This window comes from Rattus norvegicus, chromosome 3 (assembly GCF_036323735.1).
Source record: "Rattus norvegicus strain BN/NHsdMcwi chromosome 3, GRCr8, whole genome shotgun sequence".
NCBI lineage: Eukaryota > Metazoa > Chordata > Mammalia > Rodentia > Muridae > Rattus > Rattus norvegicus.
In genome coordinates, this window is record NC_086021.1 from 161,622,929 (window position 1) to 161,646,962 (window position 24,034).

Consider the following 24,034-nt stretch of genomic DNA (forward strand, 5'->3'; position numbering starts at 1 on the left):
GATCAAACAAGGTGACAAGAATAACAATGGCTTGGACCAAATGGAAGATAATTCACACACATGAAATGAAATGCCTGTGGAATGTATTCCATTCTCTCCTGGTTGCCAAACTCACTCTGCATTGTCCCCAAAACATTGATATGTTTCATCTCTGCGTCAAGTACATCTTTGCCAAATAAATACTGGATTTTTTTTATGGCTACGCCTGTTTTTTTAACAACCAACCGTAAAGCCCTTCAGGGTTCCGAAGCTTTATAATACTCGGGGGACCTTCCGGAGACGTCTAGGATAGCAACCATCCCGCAGTCTGAGGGAAGACAGGAACATTCCAATTGGCCCGCGAGCTCCGGGGGGGAGCCATATAGTGCCGCGAGAAGTGTGCCGCGAGAGATTTGTGCCGCAGCTTGGCGCATGTCCAGTCCGAACCCGAAGTGGTTGTCCATCCTTAGATTTGGATGCTCTGACGCATTTTCCGGTCCAGACCCCGCCCTTCTTGCAATCGGAAATCCGGAGAAGAGCCGGAAGTCGGAAGAAGAACCGGTGGGGCAACCACGTGGGGGTCAGAGGAAACGTGGTGGGTGGTCAGTGGAGCGGAAGTCATTGGTTTTGTACAGCCGTAAAGCGCAATCTGTCGGACCATCTTCCGGTTAGCGACAACGGCCGGCACGGATGCCGGTGCCATCCTTCCTGTAGACCACGGACTCGGACGGTCAGCGATCCGCGCTTCGCCTCAGCTCTCTTACCTGTCGGTGCCCCTTCACCAAGATCATGTTCAAGAAATTTGACGAGAAAGAAAGTGTGTCCAACTGCATCCAACTGAAAACTTCCGTTATTAAGGGTATTAAGAGCCAACTGACTGAGCAGTTTCCAGGTATCGAGCCGTGGCTTAATCAAATCATGCCTAAGAAAGATCCCGTCAAAATAGTGAGATGCCATGAACACATGGAAATCCTTACAGTCAACGGAGAATTACTGTTTTTCAGGCAGAGAAAAGGACCTTTTTATCCAACGCTAAGATTACTTCACAAATACCCGTTTATCCTGCCACACCAGCAGGTCGACAAAGGAGCCATCAAATTTGTGCTCAGTGGTGCAAATATCATGTGTCCGGGTTTAACATCTCCTGGAGCGAAGCTCTACACTGCTGCAGTAGATACCATCGTGGCGGTCATGGCAGAAGGGAAAGAGCATGCCCTGTGTGTCGGAGTCATGAAGATGGCAGCAGCAGACATTGAGAAGATCAACAAGGGGATCGGCATTGAGAATATCCATTATCTAAATGACGGGCTGTGGCACATGAAGACATATAAGTGAGCCTTAGACGCAATACACTTGAGCTAAATATAAATATTGTGTTGTATCTGTGTGTGTGTCTGTATGTGACATCATGAAGACAATACCTCTGTGGTTGTGCTGAATAAATTCAAGATGCCTTAAAAAAACAAAATCGGGGTGTTGTAACCATAAGAGAGCAGAAATTTGGAAACAAGCAGCTTGCTGCACTGTGGAGTCTGACAAAAGTGGCCGAACTCTGGCCTAGGGCAGTCTCCACCACCTCTCTGAGCTTCCTTATTAGGGAATTCGGAAGCATCCAGAGTGGGTCTGACATCAGGGTCTCTACCAAGGTGCTCCTGATGAGAGCAGCCTTTGAGCCTCTTTTCTACATCTCTGTCTCTTTCCTCCTTCCTCTGCTTGTGAAGCATTGCCAGCAATTCACTTGATTTCCTAAAATCTTGAGCTGTTCTGAGCTTGGTAAGAGTACCATTAGTTGGGAACCCACTGTGTTCCAGGCACTGTGATGAGGGCATTGTAAGAACAGCCTTACTTACTCCTTACCATCATGAGGAAGGTACTGTTGACCTTTTACAGATAGGGAAACAAACTCCTAAGAAGGCACTGCCTTCACAGGGACACCCAGCGTCAGGTGGCAGAGCTTATGACTCTAACATCCTACATTTGATCTGGGCTGATGTTCCCCCTCCAGAAAGTTGAGGGGTGGAGATGGCTCCAGTGAGTTTTTCCCATCCTAATTCCCCCCACCAATCTAACCAAGCCAAGGCTGAGCCTATGGGCCTGTCTGACCATGCCAACAGCCATGCCCTCCTCCATCCAAGGGCTGACAGGTTGGGGGGACAGGCTCGCTCTGGGGAGTGGACTTACCTGGCCTCTCTGCCCAGAGATCATCAACTATGAGTTTGACACTAAGGACCTGGTGTGCCTGGGCCTAAGCAGCGTCGTTGGTGTCTGGTACCTTCTAAGGAAGGTAAGTAGTCAGAGCCTGCTCAGAAGGGGAGGTTGGGGTGATAGGGCAGGATGGGACACAGCAAGCTGGTCTCACTCCCACCTTTCTTCAGCATTGGATTGCCAACAACCTGTTTGGCCTGGCCTTCTCCCTTAATGGGGTAGAGCTCCTGCACCTGAACAACGTGAGCACTGGCTGTATTCTGCTTGGAGGACTCTTCATCTATGACATCTTCTGGGTGAGTCAGGCAGGGACATGACGTCCAGCTCTGAGGGTCCGCCGCTTCCTGGCTTCCCTGAATCTCTGGTGCAAGTGGCAGTCTGACAGAAGTTTGTCCCCCAAAGCAGGTCTATTTTTGGTCCATCTATAAATCCAGAGAACCTAGTGCCTTCAGATCCCCTCAGATGGTCTTTCCAGGGAAACTTAATCCTGTGTCTCTGGGGCAATTGAATTGAGGCTCAGGGACATTTGGAGAGTAGTGGTGGATGCTGGTGAATGGCCCAGCAAAAAGGACAAAGGTTAGTTGTGCTCTGGCTGCATACTCACTTTTCTGAGGTACTGCTGAAAAGGGTCTGAGATTTGTCTAACTGGAGCATCCTTTCCCTAGCTCCAGAAGACCTCTTTGAATGAATGCTACCTACGGTCTTTGTCTTTCTGTCTCTCTTCTTTTGGCGGTTGTGGTAGTGTTTCAAGACATGATTTCTCTCTGTAACAGTCTGGCTGTCCTGGAGCTTGCCCTGCAGACCATGCTAGCCTCCAACTCAGGGATCCAACTGTCTTTACCTCCCAAATGCTGGGATTAAAGACTTGTGCCACCGCCACCTGGTGGAATCTAGCTGCTTGGGCCAGTTAGAGTCTTTCTCCTTCACGTTTTCTTTTGCCCAGAACCACATGAAGGGCCACCTCAATTCAATATCAGTCAGGTCTGCACTGGGCTCTCCCAGTTCCTTGCTCGACTCTCTTATGCCTCCACAGTACTGCATTTAGAAGCCTAGGGAGCCTTTTCTTACCCACCCGCTCCCCCTTTAGACTCATGTCTTCTCCTTCCAGGTATTCGGCACCAACGTGATGGTGACTGTGGCCAAGTCCTTTGAGGCACCAATAAAATGTAAGTGACCACTCTCACATCCAAGCCATCCTCCTCTCTACCCAGTTGGGTCATCATTGCTGATGTTACATCATTGGTGTCAGGGCCTCTTTATTTCCTCTTCGTTGATCTTTTTTCTTGTCTCTTTTCTTGAACTCAGGCTTCCTCACAGACCCTGGCCATGGGCCACTTGGTCATGACTTCATGTGGCATGAAATATATAGGAACGGGAACAAACATGGGCAAGGTGCTTAGCAGTATCACAGGGCCTGCAGGGCCTCCACGTTCACTGCACCACACTGGGGTTCCCTTGCTCCCTGACTGCCAGGTGCTGTTTGTCTACCAACTCTTGGTGGTGTCTGCACCTCACCTCGGTGCTGCTCTTTACAGTGACTGGTGTTTATATAACAGTATTAGAAAATCCAGCGGTGGGGTTGGGGATTTAGCTCAGTGGTAGAGTGCTTGCCTAGCAAGCGCAAGGCCCTGGGTTCGGTCCCCAGCTCTGAAAAAAAGAAAAGAGAAAAAAAAAAAAAAAGAAAATCCAGCAGTGCTGGGTGTGCTGGCACATGCCTTTAATCCCAACACTTGGGAGGCAGAGGCAGGTAGATCTCTGAGTTGAAGGCCAGCCTGGTCTGCAGAGTTCCTAGAACTCACTCTGTAGATAAGGCTGGCCAGGTCTGCACAGAGAAACCCTGTTTCAACTCCCACCCAAGAGAAAATGGAAAACCTTAAGTACCAATGTCTTTGAAGAAGGAAAGTTTCTTTGGGTGTTTGTTGAGGTGCATTTCAGGTAGCCAAAGCAATCGTAGAACTAACTCACTGTGTGCCTGAGGTGACTTGAGCCTCTGATCCTGATGCTTCTGCCTCCAAAGTACTGAGATTTCAGGGCCTAAATAAACAAGGAGACATTTTTGTTATCTCAGTTACAGTAAGCCTGGGTAGATGAGCTCAAGGATGGGATGCCGTTCTAAAATCACCAAAACCGAGGTTACTTCTGCCTTCCCACCCTACCATTCCCAGTATGCTTAAGCTCAGCCTCCCATGGTCCCCGAGAAGAACCACAATTCCAGCACTGACTCCTCACCCAGACATGTCCAGAGGCAGAGAAGGAGAACTCTGTTTCTCTTTCCTCGAGAAGGAGTGCACCCCACTCCACCCCTGCCACCCCCAAGGGCACTGGGGAGGCTTCCTTCGTGCTTCACTGGCCAGGTCATGTTAGGGGCTGTAGGTGTAGCCAGTAGTGAAGTGTTCACTGGTAGGACTTGGATTCAGTCTCCAGCACCACCCCTCCCCCCCCCCCAAAAAAAAGAGATGGCTCAGCAGTTAAGAGCACTGGCTGTTCTTCCAGAGGACCCAGGGTTCAATTCCCAGCACCTACATAACAGCTCGCAACTGTCGAGCTCCAATTCTAGGGGATCTGGCACCTTCAGGCATACATGCAGGCAAAACACCAACGCATATAAAATAAAAATAAATAATCTTTAAAAAATTAAAGCATTGGTTTCTTTGGCTGAACATGCAGGAATGAAATCCTGGTACTTGAGAAGAATGAAAGTTCAAAGCCAGTTTGGACTTCATAGCTAAGTCTGTCTCAAAAGCAAACTGCTGTGCTCCAGCAAGGTAGATGGAGAACGCAGATTAACGTGGAGTCTCAACCCTAGATGACCCTGAATCACCTGAGATATCCAAGCTCAAGGACCTTACCGGGTGGTTTCAGAGAAAAAGAGGGTGAGGTGACCTTGAGAGATGCGTGGTGGTCTGTCCAATCATGGCAGCCCTGGCTTGGTCCCATGGCAACTGGAAGGAAAGACAGGGATGAATGAAACCTGTGGCTAGGTGATCCTAGAGTCCTTGCTGTAAGAGCTGCCATTTCATCCTTTGTGCACCCTGTCATCTCCCTGTACACCCAAAGCACAAATATGTTTGAGTCCTACTTCACAGGGCTGGAGGCTGGGGAAACAGAGTCCTCTCTGACCCTTCCCATCTCGCCCCTGCCTCTCCCTGCAGTGGTGTTCCCCCAGGATCTGCTGGAGAAGGGTCTTGAAGCAGACAACTTTGCCATGCTGGGACTTGGAGACATTGTCATCCCAGGTAATTGCTGGGAGTGGACGGTGGTGGAGGGTTGGAGAAGATGCTTGGTATGTCAGAGTTTTAGTACTAACTGGGAAGCTAGCCTTACCTATTGGGAATGAGCAAGGTCAGATTCTCCCTCAGTGCGTGTTTGTGGTTTGGTGGTGTACGGCAGGTTTCTTTAACATAAGAATGGCCTGAACTGGGGCTGGGGATTTAGCTCAGTGGTAGAGCGCTTACCTAGGAAGCGCAAGGCCCTGGGTTCGGTCCCCAGCTCCGAAAAAAAGAACCAAAAAAAAAAAAAAAAAAAAAAAAAAAAGAATGGCCTGAACATATATGGCCAACCTGGAGCTGGAGGGAGCTCTGCTTATGGGAGAAAAAGCCTGCCAGGCCTTAGTCTGAGGTCAAGGGGTGAAGCAATTGAAACTGTGTGTCCTTATCTGTGGCCCTCTCCCTACTCGCCTGTCTGGGATCTGTCTAACCTAGTTCCTCTAAAGGATGGATAGAAAGTCACACTGCCCTCAGCAGTGGGCCTCTGATTCTACAGGGTGAATAGATGGAATTTCTGTATTCCAGGTTAAAGAAACAGGCGCAAAGAAATGATTCTGCTTGTCTAAGAGATTGGGTTTGACATATCCCACACACCTCTCCCCCCGGTTCCCCACACTATACAATACCAAAGTCAACAGGGTAATTAACATGGGAGAGATGTGATTCCCGTAGTAGGAGATGATGACACGTGCCTTTAGCCCCAGTAACCCCAGGCACAGGGAATTCTGAATTAGCCTTGGTTAGCTGCTCAACATGGGACTCTTATTAAAGAAAAAAAAAAAAAAAAAAAAAAGTAGGGACTGGAGAGGTGGCTCTACAGAATACCCAGGTTCAATTCTCAGCACTCGTGGCGGCTCACAACTCCAGTTCCAGAGGATCCGACACGAATGGACACAGACACACAGACACACAGACACACACACACACACACACACACACACACACATACACACACTCGTGTGTGCAGGCAAAATAACAATGCACATGAATTTTTTTTTTAAGATTAATTTTAAGCCCCCTGGCAGTGGATAGAGACATCTCAGTGGTGGTGGTGGTGGTGGTGGTGGTGGTGGTGATGGTGATGGTGACGACGACCAGGGGCAGAACAGATTGTGGTCCTGTGTTCCTCCTAGCTCGATGCCTGGCTTGGTGGCCAGAACTGTTTTTTAAGGAGAATGATAGAATCCCACCCCTAGGTCCAGTGCCTTACATCAGTGGTTCTCAACTGTTAATAAAGTTCCTTATCTTGTGGTGACCCCAAACCACCAAATTATTTTCATTGCTATTTTTCATAACTGTAATGTTGCTGCTGTTATGAATTGTAAATAGCTGTATTTTCCAATGGTCTTAGGTGACCCCTGTGAAAGGGTCATTTGACACCAAAGGGATCATGGCCCATAGTTGAGAACCACTGCCTTACAGACAGATGCCCACTATTGACCTGGTGTGTTTGGTTCTGGGCTTTAGGAGTACATACATCCTCTCCATATTAGTTACTCCAGCATCTATACACGTCTCCGAATCTTCTAGGCCAGAGAGCAGCATGTTGGAAACCCCTCAGGTGCCAGCAGTTGAATACAGTTTTAGAGCCTCTGCCTCTGCTTTAGTTGGAGAGCTGTTACCAGTATGAGTCACCAGGGGGCGATGAGCCCCAAACACTGTGGAAAAGGCAGCTCTGGTCAGCTTTCTCCACCCATCTCTCCTCTCACAGTGCTCAGAGGACGACTCATTTCCTTCTTTAAAATTAATGACATGAGGTGGGGAGCATAACTCAGTGGTAGAGCCCTTGCCTGGCGTGCACAATAGTGGGCCTGGGTTCCAAAGGCAGCACTGTAAATATATCTATTGATCATGATTGGTAGTTGATGCTTTTGATGGACACAGAATGTTTCAGCTCTTGAGAGGTTGTCCTCAGCTAAGTGAGACTTAGACCCTGTCCTGTGTGAGCCTGAAAGGCCTGTGAGGAGGGAGGTCCATTAAGGATGTGTGTGGCACACAGGTTGCACTGGCTAGCTGTGTCTCAGGGACTCTGGATTCTGGGGCATTTGGACTTTGTTTTGAAGTGTAGGTCGGGTGCTAAGGGACAGAGTTTGCATTCCTGGGCTTCCGTGGTACTTCCCAGTGGACTGCCTCTAGCTCCAGTCCTCCACCTCCTACCAGGCGGCAGCCACAGGGCTCTTTCTAGATCTGTTTAGGTGGTTCTCCTCCCAGAATTCTCCCAGTGTCTTGTGTTCCTTTCTCAGAATGGAGACCTGGGCCTGCTGCATGGCCATTCTGCGCTGTCTCCCTCCTGCTCCACATTTAGCCGTGCTAGTTCCTCAGAACCTGCTTTCCTTCCCTGGCCTGTGTCACCCTCAGTGAAGCCCTCTTCAGACTAGGGCCCACTGCAGTCCACCTTTTATATCACAAGACGTCCATCTTTCGGTTAGGACAGGCCTAGATTGGGTATCCTGCCGGAATCTGTCATGACTGGTGTCGTCCTCCTGCTGTCCTGCCCCCTTGGCTGAGCTCTAGGAGCTGTGGCTTTACTTGGTCTACACTGTGCCTGGTCAGTGGGACACTCGGTGTTTAGACGGCCCATTGTGATAATAAGGTGCTGGAGGTGGGCCAGTCCGGTCCATCAGTCGGGTACCCCACTCCATGTCCCCACCTCCACCCCAGTCCCGGCCTTCTAACTGTGCCTTTCCTCTCAGGGATCTTCATCGCCTTGCTGCTCCGTTTCGACATCAGGTAAGCACGGGAAGGCCTGGCCTGGGCTTCTCCAGCATTCTCCAGCTTTCAGGAGCCCAGAAAAGGGACCTCCACCCATGTCCTGCCAGAGAAATTCTCATTCCACCTGCATTCTGAAGTTTGAAGTCCACCCCCACCCTCCCGCCGCTGCCAAGGGGGGGGGAGATCCTTTTAGTTGAGATTGGTGTTTGTAGCCCTGTGCCCTTGGCGGCCAGTCTGACCTTGTCAGCCTCAACCTCATTCCATGGTGGTAAGCAAGAGTTCCCTCTCGGGTCTGCTGTGCCAATTCAGGGAGCGCGCTGAGCACAGGCTGACCTCGGTGGCTTTGGGGAAAGCCAGCTGCAGCCGCTCTATGTCAGGCTGTACTTGGGCCACTGTGTTCAGGTCTAGCTGTTCCCTGCATTCTCCCTCCTTGGACTGTTTACAGGCTGTTGTAGAATCTAAACTTAAGGCTGGACTGGAGCTCAAAGGAACACTTGCCAAGCACGCACAGTGCCCGACTCAGTCCCCAACAGACTCCCTGGGCCTTGCCCCAAATCTACATTCTATGGGGATAACCTAGGGCCAGCTTGTTTTTCCCCTAAGAGATTTGCGCTGGCTAAAACTCTTAGAGTCATTTCTAGATTTTTACATTTGTTATTTACAAATGGCCTTATGGCTTTCCCATTTTGACAAAGGTATAAACTGAACATGGAAGAAGAAAAGTAACTTATCGACAGAGACATAGCTCAGGGAAGTACAGTGTGCACGGCTGTCCAGGCTCCTAGCAGAGACTCCACACCAACACATATGCAGCTCCAGTCTTTGCAGACAGAATGTGCCTCCTCTAACCTCCTCTTCCACCTTCCCGCAGCCTGAAGAAGAACACCCACACCTACTTCTACACCAGCTTCGCTGCCTACATCTTCGGCCTGGGTCTCACCATCTTCATCATGCACATCTTCAAGCACGCCCAGGTGAGCAGCGCGTCCCTCGCGGTGTCTAGAGTGCTCCCTCGACAGTACAGACCCTACAGGGAGTCGCTCTGTCATATGCACAAGCAGCCCAGAAGTCAGGACCCTGTGGTGGCAGCAAACAGTCGTGGCTTTTTGGCTCTTTGACTTGTGACAGTAGGGCAGCTGCTGCTCTAGGCATTCTCGGCACACCACTGTCTTCACTGGGAGAGCAGACATTTTGCCAGAGCTCTCCACCTGGTTTCTGCCTGTCGCCCCTAAACAGACAGTGTGTCACTTGGCCATTCCAGGTATGGGGGAGGAGGCTGGCGTCCCAGGCAGCCTAGCAGGGAACAGAGCAGGACCGAGTGAGCGGGTGCTTCCGCCAAGTGGAAGCCAAGGCTCTGCTGCCTCCTCCCACCACGGTAGGCGGCAGATACTGAGCCAGCTCAGTGGACAGCATGGGGTCTTGGGGGTCTGAAGGGAAGAAGCCACTAGGGACTGGACAGAAGGATTGCTTCTCCTCCTGTCTGACCGACACAGGGCACGAGCCAGGCTCTGTAACCTGAGTCCTAGAAAGGTGGTAAGGAAGCTGGAGCTGGTGCTCCATCCAGTGAGTGGGGAGTAGAGCTCGGCCTTGACCTGGGACAGCATAAAAACCAGGCCCAGGCTGCAAGAACAGTCTCGGTGCAGAGGCCGAGGAAGCCCCAGTGGGAATCCACCAGACGCCTCTCTGGGAGGCAGGCCAGGTCATGGGAGTTCCATGATCGAATTTCCTTAGTTGTTAAGTTAATGAAAGCAGAAAGGGGAGTGGCTTAAAGGTGGGACAGACTACACCTAGATACCTTGTTTTTTGTGAGGTCAGTTGCCCACAGCCCAAAAATATTGAATGGAAAACTCCAGTTTTAAATGCCAAGATAACTCTTACTGTCTACATGAGTCTTTCCTGATCCAGAATTATCACACTGCACACCACTAACCGTTACAGACGTAGGCACACACAGCATGCTATGCTGTACAGTTTTGAGGTGCCCTGAGGATAAGGGGGAAGCTACTGTACTGTTGTTTTTCACTCCTCCCATCTCCAAAATACCGTCACATGGGAGCTGCCTTAGAATTCATCACAAGATCCCATTCTTGAGCTCCGGGCCTGTGCTTAAACCTTCGACAAAGATCCAAGGGTGTGGCTCATAAGCAGAGAAATCCAAACTGTTTGTAGAGCCTTCTCATTCAGTCATTTATGTTTGGTACAGCCTCTGCTGTGTCAGTGGAGCATGGCATGTGCTTGGTGAGAGGATTACAGATGGCCAGATCCGGAAAGGCTTAGAGGCCTTTTCAAGGCCTGTGCTACAGCTCCCAGCCCTGCGTTGGAGTAGGCCAGAGACATTCATTCCCCCTGCAGCCACCAGGTGGCGGGCTTGCCTTCTCCCCTGGAGAGGAAGGAGATTCTTGCTCTCATGCAGGGTACAGGGAGGGCCCAGAGGCCTAGAAGGACAGACTTGACCAGGTAATCCAGCTAGCCAGACTATGCCCAGGCCTGTGCACCTGGTCTTGATTCATCGAGATGGCTATCTCCCTGAAAGTCCTTGAAGAGGGGATCCAGGGCGCAGGTGGAGCCTAATGAATGGTGTCCGCTTCTCCAAGAAGACATGAGCAGCCCCTGCGACAACATTGCTCTAGGTAGATGTCCCCTGTATGGCCTTCAGTTCACTTAGCCTTTTAGAAAGCCTTCCCAGCTAGGCATGGTAGTACATGCCTATGACCCCAGCATTTAGGTGGAAGAGGAGGAGCAGAAGTTCAAAGTCAGCCTCATAGCTACATAGCTAATTCCAGGGAGCCTGGGTTACATATATGAGAAGCTGCTTCAGAAAGCCCTGGTCCCTACCTCACTGCCCTGAATAGTACATCTCTCTTTCTCCTCGACACTCATTGAAGAGTTTCCCGGGTACATTGAGAAGAAAAAAGAAGGCAGGCTTGTATCCCTCTGACAATAGCAAACCTCCTCTGTCTTAAAAGAAACCTTCCCATGAGCCTGAGGCCACCAGCTCCCTGGTAAGAAGGCCACTGGGGATGACTAAAAGTCCACACATACTCCCCTGAAAGTCCTACATTCTGCCCAAGGCTGTCTTGGGGAAGAGAATGCATGGGCTGTAGAGGAGAGCCCTGCTGTCACTCCTGACCAGCCCTTCCCCACCCTCACATCCCCACTTTGCTCACTGGTTTGTCCTTAGTTTGTTACTGCTATGTGACAGAGTGTTGGGTTTGTGTACATGAGTATAGGTGCTTGCACAAGCCAGCAAAGGGCTTCCGAGTCCCTGGAGCTGGGGTTACAGGCAGTTGTGAGCCTACAGAACCAACCTCGGGTCTTCTACCAGAGCAGTGTGCGTTCTTCACCCCTGAGCCCATCCCTCCGGCCCCCATAAATCAAGTTTGCTGTTGGAGTTGGACCTTCCATCCCTGCTCTGTTCACGTTATTTTTTCCTCCTAGTCACAGGGGCTGTGTGATTTGGTTTCGTTTGGTTAGGTTTGGCTGATGGTTGTTTGGTGTTTCCCTGGCTGGCCTTCAACTTACTGTGTGAGAGTACACTATCATTCATGAGGTCTTCCCGCCTCTACTTCCCAAACGCTTGGGTAAAGGTGTGCACCACCACACCCAGCCTGGTTTTGGCTGTTTGGTTGGTTCATTGCCTGTTTTTTTGTTTTGTTTTGAGGCAAGTTCTCCCTGTCTAGCTGGGCTAGCCTCAGACTCGGAGTAATTCTCTTGCCTCAGTCTCCTTAGTGCTAGAATTCCAAGTGTGCACCACAATGTCCACCTTCTCCTTTCTACTTTCTAGATATTTTATTCTTTCTCTAGCTGCCCCGCCCACACCACCTGTGGCAGTGCTGGGAATCAAACCCCAGAATTGCTTAGACTTTAGGTGAGCAGTCTGCCACTAAGCTAGACCTCTGCCCATTTTTCTAGTTTTGTGTCCTGAAAGCTTAAATCGCTTCACATGTCTTATTTCTCATGAGTTTGCTTAGGACTTAGAGTACCTCCAGCTGCTTCTCACAGCCTGGGTCATGGACCTCAAAAACCCACAAGGACCCAGTGCCGGTGAAAGAAGCCCAACTTCCCAGGTCCCATCCCAGCTTGGCCTTACACACCTTCCATGACCTTGGGGAGGTCTGTCCCCTTCTGTGATCCTCAGGAACACCATCTTTAGAACTCAGGTCTGGATAGTTAGGCGTATTACTAGATTCTAGGGTGATCTATGTAAAGTAATGTGACTCACTATCCTCCCAGACCAGGGCCAAAAAATGGTCCCCTGAAGCTCATCCTCAGGTGCAAAGAGAGACCTGCTGCTGCTGGGTCACAGGATGGCTTCATACTGAGACTGATGTCTGTTATCTCACTCCATTTACCTCCAAGATAAATTATCTCTTAACTCGTGAGCAAAGAGAAGCCATGAGTACACCTCGTGCCCCTACCTCCACCCCCAACACCACACACACACACACACACACACACACACACACACACACACACACACACACACCACAGCCCACTGCTAAATGCCAGACATAGAGACTGACCAGGGAAGAAGACACTTGCTCCCTCCACGTCCACAACCCACCAGGGGACAGAGACTCCATTCTGCCTACAGTGATCACTTACACACTGCCAGGGACCTGAAGCCATGCAAGTGGAAGCGTCTCCACAGAGACAAGGTCTGAGGAGAAGGAACCAGGCAGAGGGATGAAGAGTAGCCTAGGCAGCTGAACCCGCACATGCCAAGGTCCTGGGGCTACAACTAAACTAGATCTTGTCTTCCACAAGACATGGAAGAGATGACAAGGGTCACATCTCATGGGGTCTTCCAGTAGCAACGGTGTTATGGTGTGATGTCCACCTTTCAAAGGTAATAGGCAAGGAATGACTTCAGGGTCTAGTATGTGGGACTTCCATTCTCCGGTTAACTCTCAGAATGGAGACCTGGGCTGTCCCCAAAACATTAGACCTTCTCTGTCCAAAGGGGGTAGTCACAGCATGGAGGTGAGCTAGAAGGACCAGGGAAGGCCTCGTGCCTGAGGACTGTCTTCCTTCTCTCTCAGCCCAGCTTTCCCAGGGTCTTAGCACAGACTTGGGAGAGGTGGGGGGCACAGAAGTGTAAAAGCCAGTGAGCAGGAGTCGCATTTAGACTGGCTGCAGCCACAGGTAGCTACTGTCATTGTTCTCACCCTGTCACTGTGTCTCCCAAATGCAAGGCTCTGCCCCAGCCTAGCTGCCGGCTACTAGGAAGAAAGCCAGCCAGAGAAGCAGCAGCACTGAACTGGTGTTTGTGATTCAGACACTCGCTACCAGTCAGGTTCCTAGGGAACCTTAGAGCCCTGCATCCAGTTTTTTACAGTGCGTGCTTTTCCTGCCAGAGAGGAGGAGCCCTGGTCTCTGGCTCTAGCCCTGTGTTTAGGCTCTGCCATTGACTCACTCTGAAAACCTGGGTCTGAGCTATCCCTCAGTTAACTTCAGAAAAGGGCTGGGGTACTGGGATGTCCTGAGTCAGTGCCTTCCCTCACTAGCCTCTGTCTTGTCCTAGCCGGCCCTCCTGTACCTGGTCCCTGCCTGCATCGGTTTTCCTGTCCTGGTGGCACTGGTCAAGGGAGAAGTGGCAGAGATGTTCAGGTAAGGCGGGATGGGGCACACCTGCACACAGCCTGCCTGATCACGTGAGCATTGTCTCCGAGGGAGTGTCCACCACCTGTGCCTCTCTGTTGGTGACTAGCTGCCTGGCCTGTGCTTTGCTGTGGGACCTTCCCTAGGAGTAAAGGAGGTCTAGCCTAGGGCAGCCTACATGCCTACTGTGTGTTAGACAAATGGCTGGTAGAGGTTCTCTCCAGACTGCCCATTGTCCAGGGCCTTGGATCACAGGCTAGCTCTGTCACCAGGTGACTTGAGACATCTTCCCTCACCCCTACCCCTACCCCCCAACATCAGTTTGCATGTACTAGGACAAGATGCCCTTAACAAGAAAGCATCTGTCCATCCCTCTCTAGCTGCCTCTGTAGCCATAACCTACAGCCTATTCTTTTCTCATATGCCCTCCCCTTCCCCACGGCCACTACCACATCTGCCACACCTTGTGCACAGCCCCACCCCTACCCCAGGGCCTGCATGACTCCCAGCAGGTGTCTGCTCCCCAGCACCACCAACCCCATCTGCCAGAGACCTAGAAATAGCTGCCAGCTACTATTAAAGCTGCCCACTCGGGGGCCTTCACCCAACTCCACCCGCTTGGCCTCGAGTTGTCCCCCAAGTGCCTGCCAGGGCCTCCTGTGCACCTGGCTGCCTCAGAGCGACAGATGACTCACCCCTTCCCCATGCTTGCCCTGCCTGGAATCCCCAGCTCCGGGCTCGGCCTGCCGGTTGGAAGCCCGCCCACCCCATCTTCTGGCAAGGCACCTGGTGCTTGAGGTCAGCACTCCATCTCTCTCTGTACATCCCTGCGTGGAGAGATCTCTAAACCAGTCCCCTGTATCCCCATGGTTTAATTAAGCTCTGAGCACCCAGCCAGGGCAGAAGCTGCCTCCTTCCCCCTCTGAGGCCTGGTTTCCCTAAATGCTCTCCTGGGCAAGCCCCACCCTACCCAGAAGGTCCTTGGGGAAAAGCAAGCGAGCCAGGCAGTCCTCTCTTCTGTCCTCCATGCCTTTCTCAGCCTCATCTTTTGCTTTTATTTCTTTCTCACTGCCACTTTGAAAACTCATGTGATTCATTCTTGAATGGGTTACATTTTGTACAGTTGCTACTGCTGGAGAGGTGTCTCCATAGTCAGAGTACCTGCTCCTTTCTCGGAGGACTCTAGTATGGGTCCCAGCACCCACACTGGGCAGCTCACAACAGGCCTCCACAGGGATCTGAAGCCTATCCTCAGTGCATGTGCTAGAGCAAACACACACACACGTGTACATGCTCACCAAATCCCATAAGTTGTCCTCTGCGCTCACAAGCACCATGGCACACATGGATAAATTTGTATCGGTCTAAGTCACTGTTCTATTTCCGTGAAGAAGCACTATGGCCAGGGCGCTCTGGTGGAAGAGAGCATTTAATTATGGCGCTTGCTTACCTCAGAGCCTTAGTCTGTTAGTTGTGGAAGGGAACATGATGGTTGGGGTATAGAGCAGGAGCTGAGAGCTGTGTCCTGGTCCGCAGGCTGAGAGCAAGACACTGAGCTGGCATGGACTTTTGAAGCCTCATGGCCCACCGATGTCACATGTCCTCCACAAGGACACACTCCTAATTCTTTTCAGCCACTTGCCGATGACTATGGAGGCCGTTTCATTTCATACCACCACAGTACCTGTAGACAGACTAGGGAGAGCACTCGGTCACTAATGCGCTTGCTGCACAAGAATGAAGAACTGTGCCTGAACGCTCAGCACCCAGCTGGCCAAGTGGGTAGAAAATGAATGTTTCTTTTAATATTCACAGCTGAGCCTGTGCCTTATGATACTTCATGCTTTAACCCTGTCCTCAGGCACAAGGACCACTGATTGCAAGACCAGCCTCCACTAAGATGGGAGGATTAAGGTCAAGCCGCAGGCTGGCAGCCTGAGTGGCAGGCAGAGTAAACCTTGTTTCAGCCAGGTGCCTTTAGTCCCAGCTGCTGGGGAGGCTGACCCAGCAGGGTCTCAACTGTAAGTCACACTATGCTCATGAGGCATTGATATGGTGGCCTCCTGGTTACCTAAGAAAGGGTGAACCAGCCCAAGTCAGAAATGGAGCAGTCAAACCTTGTTTCAAAAAACAAAACGAAACAGTGGAACATGACCTTAATCCTGTCATGGTGGTGCATGCCCTTGAACCTAGCATTTGGAAAACAGAGGCAGGTGTGTGTCTGAGTTCTAGCCCAGCCAGGGCTACATAGTAAGATCCTGTCTCTAAGTTAGTAAAGAAAAGTTTAAAAGTTAAAATTTTTTTAGAGAACTCTAGGGAGATGGCTCAGCAGCCAAGAGTACTTCTTGTGCTTACAGAGGACGTAGTTTTAGTCTAGCACTTACATGGCAGTTCACAACTCTCTGTAAACTCCAGGTCCAGGGGATCCACACACTTCTTTCTTCTGCAGCCTCATGCATAAATGTGGGCGAAGCACTCACATGCCAAAGAATTAAAATAGTGGTGGTAGAAGGGGGGCAGCGACTTTCATAAGTTGTCCTCTGAACTTTCCACAAGCGCCATGGCACACACAAATCGACTTTTTTAAAACAAACTAGGGATATGGCTGTTAATAAAGTGCCTACTGCAGAAGCATGAAGACCTGGGTTTGGAAACCCAGCACCCAGCAGGGGCGAGTGGCACACATCTGTAACCCTGGCTTTGTGAGGGGATAGCCATACAGATGTTTGGAGTCTACTAGACAGCCAGTCTCGCCAGTAGGTGAGCCATGGGTTCATTAACAGACCCTGGCTCCAAATGTAGGGTGCAAAGTTAGAGGGGAAGACATAATCACCCTCTGACCTCCACGCACCTGCGCATGCACATACAGCACAGCTTCGAGAAGGGAGGCTACGCTCCTGTTCAGTCTGCTGGAGAGGCCAGATCTCACAGACCTGCAGAGACCGGTATCATTCTCTAGCACCTTCTCTGCACTCTGGTGCTTTTTCCTACATGTGGTGTGTTAGAGGCCAAGGTTCAAACCCAGAGCCTCACTTAGGCTAAGCGTGTGCTCTCCTGCTGAGCTACACCCTGGCACTTGCTATGTTGTGGAACAGCATATGTTAGAGACCCCGGTTTGGCGGCATGCTCAGCCCATCCCAGCATGCCCTGCTTCTCTGTTGTCGGCATGGTGCGCTTTGCAGTGCTGCACACAGGCTGCTTTACACTCGGCAAAGTGGAAGTACAAGCCATGGAACCAAAACAGTGGTGCTCTGTGCCCCTAGGGCAGGATGTCTGTCTTTCCCTGACCTTTTCCTCTGTATCTCCTTGTTCTGTCTTCTCTGTCTGTCTCTTACACAGCTACGAGTCCTCGGCCGTAATCCTGCCTCATACGCCGAGGCTCACTCACTTTCCCACAGTCTCGGGCTCCCCTGCCAGCCTGGCCGACTCCATGCAGCAGAAGCTAGCTGGCCCTCGTCGCCGGCGCCCGCAGAATCCCAGCGCCATGTAATGCCCAGCGGGTGCCCACCTGCCCGCTTCCCCACTGTCCTGGGCCTAAGGTAGGGCAGATGTTCCAGCCTTAGTGGAAAGTCAGGGAGTGTCCCTGGGGCTGGTGGCAGGAACCATCAGCACTTGCTGCCCAGGCCCAAGGCAAGCAGGTGGCCCAGAACCTCAGGGTACTTGCCGACAGTGGGAGTCACATGAGATGAGCATGTGTGGCCCTGTCAGACTGTAGTAGACCTATGACTGCTCCATTAAGCCTATGACTCTGGACACACGGCTCTCTCCTCTGTGCTCCTTTATTCATCAACCAGGTACTTGCTGCCCCCCTGGCCAGCCAGGAAATATGCACTGGGCTTAGTAAGCAGAGACCCTGATGAGAGCTAATGTGTCTACCCTAGAGTAGCATTGTGCTGGTCACCAGAACAGTTCCCACCAGGGCAGAGCTGTTAACTCTGGACACAGCTGGTCTCCCAGAGTCTCGTCCCCTGCTACTGTCTTCTCTCCAGCAGAAGATACAAGAAGCTTAAAGTTGATCCACACAAGTCCAGCCCCAGCCTTCCCCATTTGCCACTGCCCTTGCAGCCCCTTGGCAGCACGGGGCACAGGGAAAGCTAAGCAGGGCGCCCATGAGGACACACAGATGGCTGGGGCCAGGTACTGGCAGAGGGTAGGCTTGAGATGCAATGACCTTCCCTGGGATCGCAAGGAGGGGGCAAAGAAGACTCTGCCCCCAGCAGCCTCTTAAGTGTGTTCCTTTGTTTTCTGGTCAGTTATGAGGAGTCTAACCCTAAAGATCCAGCAGCCGTGACTGAATCCAAAGAGGAATCAACAGAGGCGTCGGCATCCAAGAGGCTAGAGAAGAAGGAGAAATGAGGCGGCGCTGCCTGACCCTTGAGGGCCAGACCAGGCAGGCAGGGGATGACCTGTAGGCGACAAAGACAAGAAGACACCTGCAGGAGGCGAAGGTGGCTCCAGGATGGGGAGCGGGCCTCTGCTGCCTGTCCCCTCTCCCCTTTCTCTGGCTTCTTCTGCTCCTCCTCATCCCCTGCAGGCAAAGGAAACCCTCTGCTGCTTCCTTCCCCAGGAGCCAGGTGGGAACTGAATGTGGTTTTTAGATTTTTGTATTGTGGACTGACTTTGCCTCACATTAAAACTCATCCCATGGCCACTTAGGCCACTGTGCTCCCAGGGAGTTCTCAGCAACTCTACCCAGTGTCTTGTGCTGAACTCACTAGGTCTTTGCAAGCGCCTTCTTAGGTGTCCACCTCAGGCCAGAAGAGGGTTCCCGTGAGCCTTCTTCCCCAGCCAGCGATTTTCCTCCCCGCCTTCTTCCAAACTCCTGGGGACAGTGAAGGTGGCGGGCAGTGCTGTATGTGCCCTGTTGGCCTTGGTATGGGATGAAGAGAGTGTCACAGGGCACCCCACCTCAGCCAAGGACCGTGTAACTATGGACAGACGGCTCCTCCCTGGCTGGAAATCAAAATACAGCCCAGGTCTTCAGAAAGCCTGCACTGGGAAGGGAGCAAGCCCCAGAGAATAGAAGAGGCCATCCAAGGTCAGGCAGGAGTTAGAGATCCCATAGTCAAAGTTTCCCTCACTCCTGACCCTCAAGAAAGTCCCCAAGGGACAAGAGAGGGCAGCTCATCCCCTGTCCACCTACCCAGGTGGGAAAACTGAGACAGTAAAATGGCCATGACCCGTGAGCTTTCCCTGGCTAGGGTTCAGGTTTAATGGCTAAAATTAACAGATTGGAAGTGGCCAGAGAACAAAGACTACCCAGAGCCTGGACTTGAGTGGGCTTGAGTCTTCCCGGTTTCTGATGTAGACCAAGTGTGTCGATACAGGATTCTGATTTGTACTTACAGTTCTAAGCTACATGTGCTGGCAGCCCCACTGTACAGAGAAGGAATGGGGCAGTCCACCCTCAGACAGTGATGTGACCTCAAGCAGTTGACTTCAGCTCAACATCCTCTTATAGGACCGAGTCACTGTGGCTGGTATGCTGGGCCCCTCTGAGTTAGCCACCCGACTTCTCTGAGTCTAAGATTCTATGGGGAGGAAAGCCTGAAAGGCTTCTGTAGGCAGGGGGTCTCTTTAGGGCCTTCTTGGGTCTCTGCAGGCCTGTACTGCCTTCAGGGGGAGGCCATGTGGTCCTGGAACAAAGCCCCTCTGAGGGTGGCAGATGGGGCAGGCAGCCCAGGCACACAGTGTGGTTGGCTCTACAGCCCACAGCCCACAAAGGCCTCATTGAGTCACTGCCGACCCCCAGCAGAGGCTGAGGTGGCAGTGGCGCCGGGCGCCTGCCACCTAATGACCATCCTGGCCCTGCCAGATGTTCCACAGACCTTGCAGCACCGATCAGGGCTTGCCTGGCCAACCAGCCACAGAGGCCACTCCAGTTCCAATTAACCAGCTTCAGCTGAGCAAACAGCGGGCAGCGGGGCCCAGCCTGGGCGGTAGGCCCGGCCGGCAGAGCCTCTGAGTCTAGACTCCAGATGTGAACCACCACCGCCTGAGCCCCATGGAAAAATGGCACCAGGCCGGGCATGCATTGGGCCTGCATACTGGGAGGCGGGATGGGTGGTTGGGCAGGGCCTCAGATGGGCCTGGTGCCAGGCTTACCCTGAAGTAGGGGTGGGTTCTTCGGAAGCTGCTTTCAAACAGATTTCCCCTAGTTTGTGGTGTTCTCTATATGCCTTGGTTTTTCCAGTAGGAGGAGGATGTAAGGGGTAAGACCATCCCCGCAAGAGACCCCATGCTCCATACTTAAACCAGGTTAGCATGTGGCCAGCATTGTGTAGTGTTCTAGAAATGCTCGCTTATCCCTGTGTAGTATATGCCTGCCAGCCCTGCACTTGTAGAGGCGGCAAGCTGAGATAAGGTTTGTCTACAAAGCAAGTCCCAGGCCAGCCAGCACTACATGATAAGAACTAGCTCCCACCCCCAGCCCCCAAAAAAGGGCAAGATTGATCCATACTGGTTTGTGACTAATCTTGAACTCCGGAGACTAAGACAGGATGATCATTTCAAAATCCCCCTTGGCTGCAAAGAGTTCAAAGCCAGACCCTGCCTCAAAGCCAAGTGGGGAGATTAATTATAACAATCCTACAGGGCACCTACCATATTTACAGATAAGAAAACTGAAGCAGTGAGTCAGTACTGGCCTGGGAGGTGTTTGAACCTTGGTCTCTGGCTTCTAAGCTCGTGTTTACCACTGTGCTGGTGGATTCCTGATTCTTTGGGGACAGCATAAGGATATGGGGACAGGGAGAGGATGACGATGGTTTCTAGGATGAAATCCCTTTCTTTAGCTAAGGAGATGAGAGCTTCCTCTCAGAGCAGGTCCCCCTTTGGAAAGTCCGGAGCCCTTCTGTTTCCATGCCGTGTCAGACACCAGCTAAGTCGCTAAGGGAGGACATAGCAGGGAACACAAATGGTGGTTCTCTGGAGCTGACAGCCTGCAAGATGACATTCCTCTGGGGAGACTGACTGAAATAACTGAGTGGATGTGCCAAGAGATGATGCCACAGGAGATGGGCTGCCTGCCCCGACCCTAGTGGGCAAAGCAAGGGCTTGTGCCATCCAGCTGCCCTTGCACAAAATGGCAAACAAACTAAGTGGCCCCACCACCACCCCAGGAAAAAAAAAAGCCAGGCTGGCTGGGGTCTCAGCGGCAGCCTGCGCCTCCTTCCTGTTCTCCAACTATGGACGCCCCTCGTGACTGCCGGCCACGGGAGGAGCAGCATCCTGCGGGGTGCGCCAGGAAGGGCCTTGCAAGCGGGAAGGAAAGCGCCACCTCTCTCGCCCCCGCCAAGGCCACACCTGGACTCCGCAGGCGGTAGGGCCCGGCCAGCGCCTGGCTCCAGCGAGTCTGGGCCGCCTCCCTACGCACTGCGGGGGCCGCCAGCTGGGCTGCTCGCCTGCGCAGCTCCGCTGCCGGAAGCCGTTCGCCCTGGGGGCGTGGTCCGGGGTCGGTCCCACCCGGGAGGACAGGGTCACTGTGGCCCAAGGACAAGCTTTGGAATTTCGGCTGGCTTTACCTTCTCTATTTGTGTTTTTCTTTCTTCCCAGTCCCAGGGGACTGAAACGTGCTAGGTGAGCGCTTTATCGCTGAGCTAAACCTCCACCCCCTCACTCCCCACCCCCCACCCCCGCAACCTTTTACTTTGATGTTCTTACCTAGAAAATGAGGGACTTGTACCCCACCCCCAACACCTGGCGCAGTGCAAAATTATGCCGGCAGTGTGTTAAAAGAATGCATGCAAGGGTCTAGAACAGCCCTGAGGCCTGGCCTTGTCTTGGGCAAAAGCTTCACACAGGGGAGGAATCCTTTGTTTCATCCCTGAGCTGCGTTTTTCTCTATTTCAAGAGTGTCTAGGATTAAACTTCTCGGAAACATGAACACCTAGAATATCCTCTGTAAAAGATATTATGGAAGAGTCTCCTAAGATGTGAAAAAAAAAAGTGTTAATTGAAAGTAAGTGTGCTAACACACTCCTGTACTCCTAGAATACTCTGAGGCAAGAGGATTGTCTGTAGTCAGCTTCTGGTGCAGATTTTGAGGCTATTTCGGGCTACGTAAGATTCTGTTGTCTCAAAAACATAGATAAATTTGGAGGTAAAAAATGCTCAAAAGAATTGCACTTGGAAGGTTTTCCTTTTCCTTTTTGGAGGGTAGGGGAATTTGGAGGGAGTGGGTAGTTTGGTTTGAGATTGGGTCTTGCTATGTAACCCAGGCTGATCCGGATGGAGCTCTGTATACCAGGCTAAGATTACAAGAAATTTTCTACGCATGTAGTCTTCTATTCATGTTTTTAAAGATTTTGATCCACCACGGAAGAGTTGGCTCAGAAGTCAAGAGCACTTGGTGCTGACAGAGAGGACCTGGGTTCAAGTCCCATAACCCACAGGGCAACTCAACATCATCTGTAACTCCAGGGCCAGGAAACACTTCTAACCACCACAGGCACCACGCACACACATCCATACACACATGCAGGCCAAACATTGATACACATCAAATAATACATCTAAAAAGAGTCAGAAATCCATGGGGTACCCACAAGCTTAGATTCAAGAAAATAATTTGTCAAATGTCTTAATTATTTTGATCCAGCAGCTAGCACTTGAGCTCAGTAGAGCATTGATCTAGAAGAGGGAGGCAGACCTCAGGCTCGAGCCCCATCACTAAAACCAATGGTAACAAGAACCTTAGAGGGAGACAGAAGAAATGAGACTCCAAGTAAACACAGAAAAAGTGAGGGGAGAAAGCTCCCCCCACCTGCCCCCGCTTCTCATTACTTTCTCCAAGAGTGAGTCCTAGCCCAAAAGAGGAAAAGGGTCCAGCAGAGAGGGAGAGAAGCCAGAAGCTTGTGGGAGGAGATGGGGAGCAATAAACAGCCCTTGCACCAAGCCAGACCAAGGGAGGAACTTAGAATTTATTCTTTTTTTTTTTTTTTCTTTTTTTCGGAGCTGGGGACCGAACCCAGGGCCTTGTGCTTCCTAGGCAAGCACTCTACCACTGAACTAAATCCCCAACCCCTAGAATTTATTCTAAAGGCAGCGGGGACCCTAGGGAGAACTCTGAGCAGGAAAGTGTCATCATCCTTAATGGGCATTAAAATAAACAAGGTCAGGAAGCCAGGGCAGAGACTACAGGATGGATAGAAAGGAGAGAGCCCGATGGTGGTGGCGCACACCTTTGATCCCAGCACTCAGGAGGCAGAGGCAGGCAGAGGCTACACAAAGAGAAGCCCTGATTCTGAGAGAAAGAAGAGACATGGGAGATAACACAAGTGGGCCGTAGAGTGGACCCGAGGCCATCCAGATGCCCCTTAGCGTGTCCTGACAATGTTCTCATGGCTTCATTCATGTGAATAATCTTCGGGTTCTTACAGCTCACCACTCCAACCAAAAAACAGACGACCGGAAGTTGGTAGAAGGAAACGGGGTGGTTTTTTTTTTTTTTTTTTTTTTTTTTTTTTTTTTTTTTTCCAAAGCTAGCCCTTAGGACTGGGTGTGGTGGTACATGCCTGTAATTCCAACCAGAGGTTCAGAAGTTTAAGTCCGCCAGCCAGGCAGTACAGCTCAGTAGGTAGAGGCACCTGCCTCTGAGTGTGATGACCTGGGGCCCCAACTGGCAGAGGAAAAGAACCAGCCCCTGACCGTTGGTCCTCTACTCTTTCACATGTGCTGGAGCACGCGTTCATTCCTGCACAAAATTCACAAATCAAATGTAGACGTTAAAGACTAGTCCTGGCTATGACGAGCTCTGTCTCAGAGAGAGAGGCTCAGCAAGGCGACTCTGGATTAAAAGCACTTGGCTGCCACACCTTAAAACCAGGGTTTGGACCTCAGCCTGCATGGTGGAAGGAGAGAACCGGTTCTTGTAATTTGTCTCCCCCTTCCACGCGCACCTTCACACTGTGGCATGCACACCTACGTGCACTAAAATAATATGATTTCAAATGTCTTATTTCGAGAAAAATAAAAAGATAAGGGAGAGGGGAGGGGAAGAAGAGCCAGCCCCCCACCCCCCCCTCCCCGAGACTTAAGGTCACTGAAACTTACAGGGCAAAAAAAAAAAAAACAGGGAGTCCATACTGTGGGCAGGGTCTTCACACCCAGGGGTGTGTCTTTGCTCTCCTGGTAAAAGTTCAGCTGGTTGCCCAGAACTGAGGAACCTGCTTCCCTTTAGCCTGACTTGAGATCCCAGGGAGATCCTCAAGACCTCTAGATCTGTTTGGGTCCCAGAAAGAACGGGAAACCCCAGCAGGGTTGAGACGAAG

General features: G+C 51.5%; 2 protein-coding genes across 4 annotated transcripts in view; both read left to right on the forward strand.

The window, feature by feature from the left end:
- The window catches only part of Hm13 (histocompatibility minor 13), a 35,324-nt gene extending 16,870 nt beyond the window's left edge, over positions 1-18,454 (forward strand). The window contains exons 5-13 of one of the 3 annotated variants that reach the window (NM_001399536.1): positions 2,178-2,263; positions 2,355-2,480; positions 3,293-3,350; positions 5,337-5,420; positions 8,144-8,180; positions 9,034-9,136; positions 13,687-13,772; positions 17,103-17,302; positions 18,017-18,454. In NM_001399536.1, coding sequence (NP_001386465.1) covers positions 2,178-2,263; positions 2,355-2,480; positions 3,293-3,350; positions 5,337-5,420; positions 8,144-8,180; positions 9,034-9,136; positions 13,687-13,772; positions 17,103-17,253 — 731 coding nt within the window. In that variant the 3' untranslated portion in view covers positions 17,254-17,302; positions 18,017-18,454. The remainder of the gene's footprint in view (positions 1-2,177; positions 2,264-2,354; positions 2,481-3,292; positions 3,351-5,336; positions 5,421-8,143; positions 8,181-9,033; positions 9,137-13,686; positions 13,773-17,102; positions 17,303-18,016) is intronic. The other 2 variants (XM_063283823.1, NM_001399537.1) reach the window with 2 other exon arrangements.
- Mcts2 (MCTS family member 2) lies at positions 669-1,447 on the forward strand. The gene has a single exon (NM_001408789.1). The coding sequence runs from the start codon at positions 769-771 to the stop codon at positions 1,312-1,314; it is 546 nt and encodes a 181-aa protein (NP_001395718.1). The 5' UTR covers positions 669-768; the 3' UTR covers positions 1,315-1,447.
- Positions 18,455-24,034: the final 5,580 nt, after the last annotated feature.

Excerpts from the sequence above, each read along its gene's own strand:
- Mcts2 (NM_001408789.1), top strand. The coding sequence starts at position 769 with ATGTTCAAGAAATTTGACGAGAAAGAAAGTGTGTCCAACTGCATCCAA.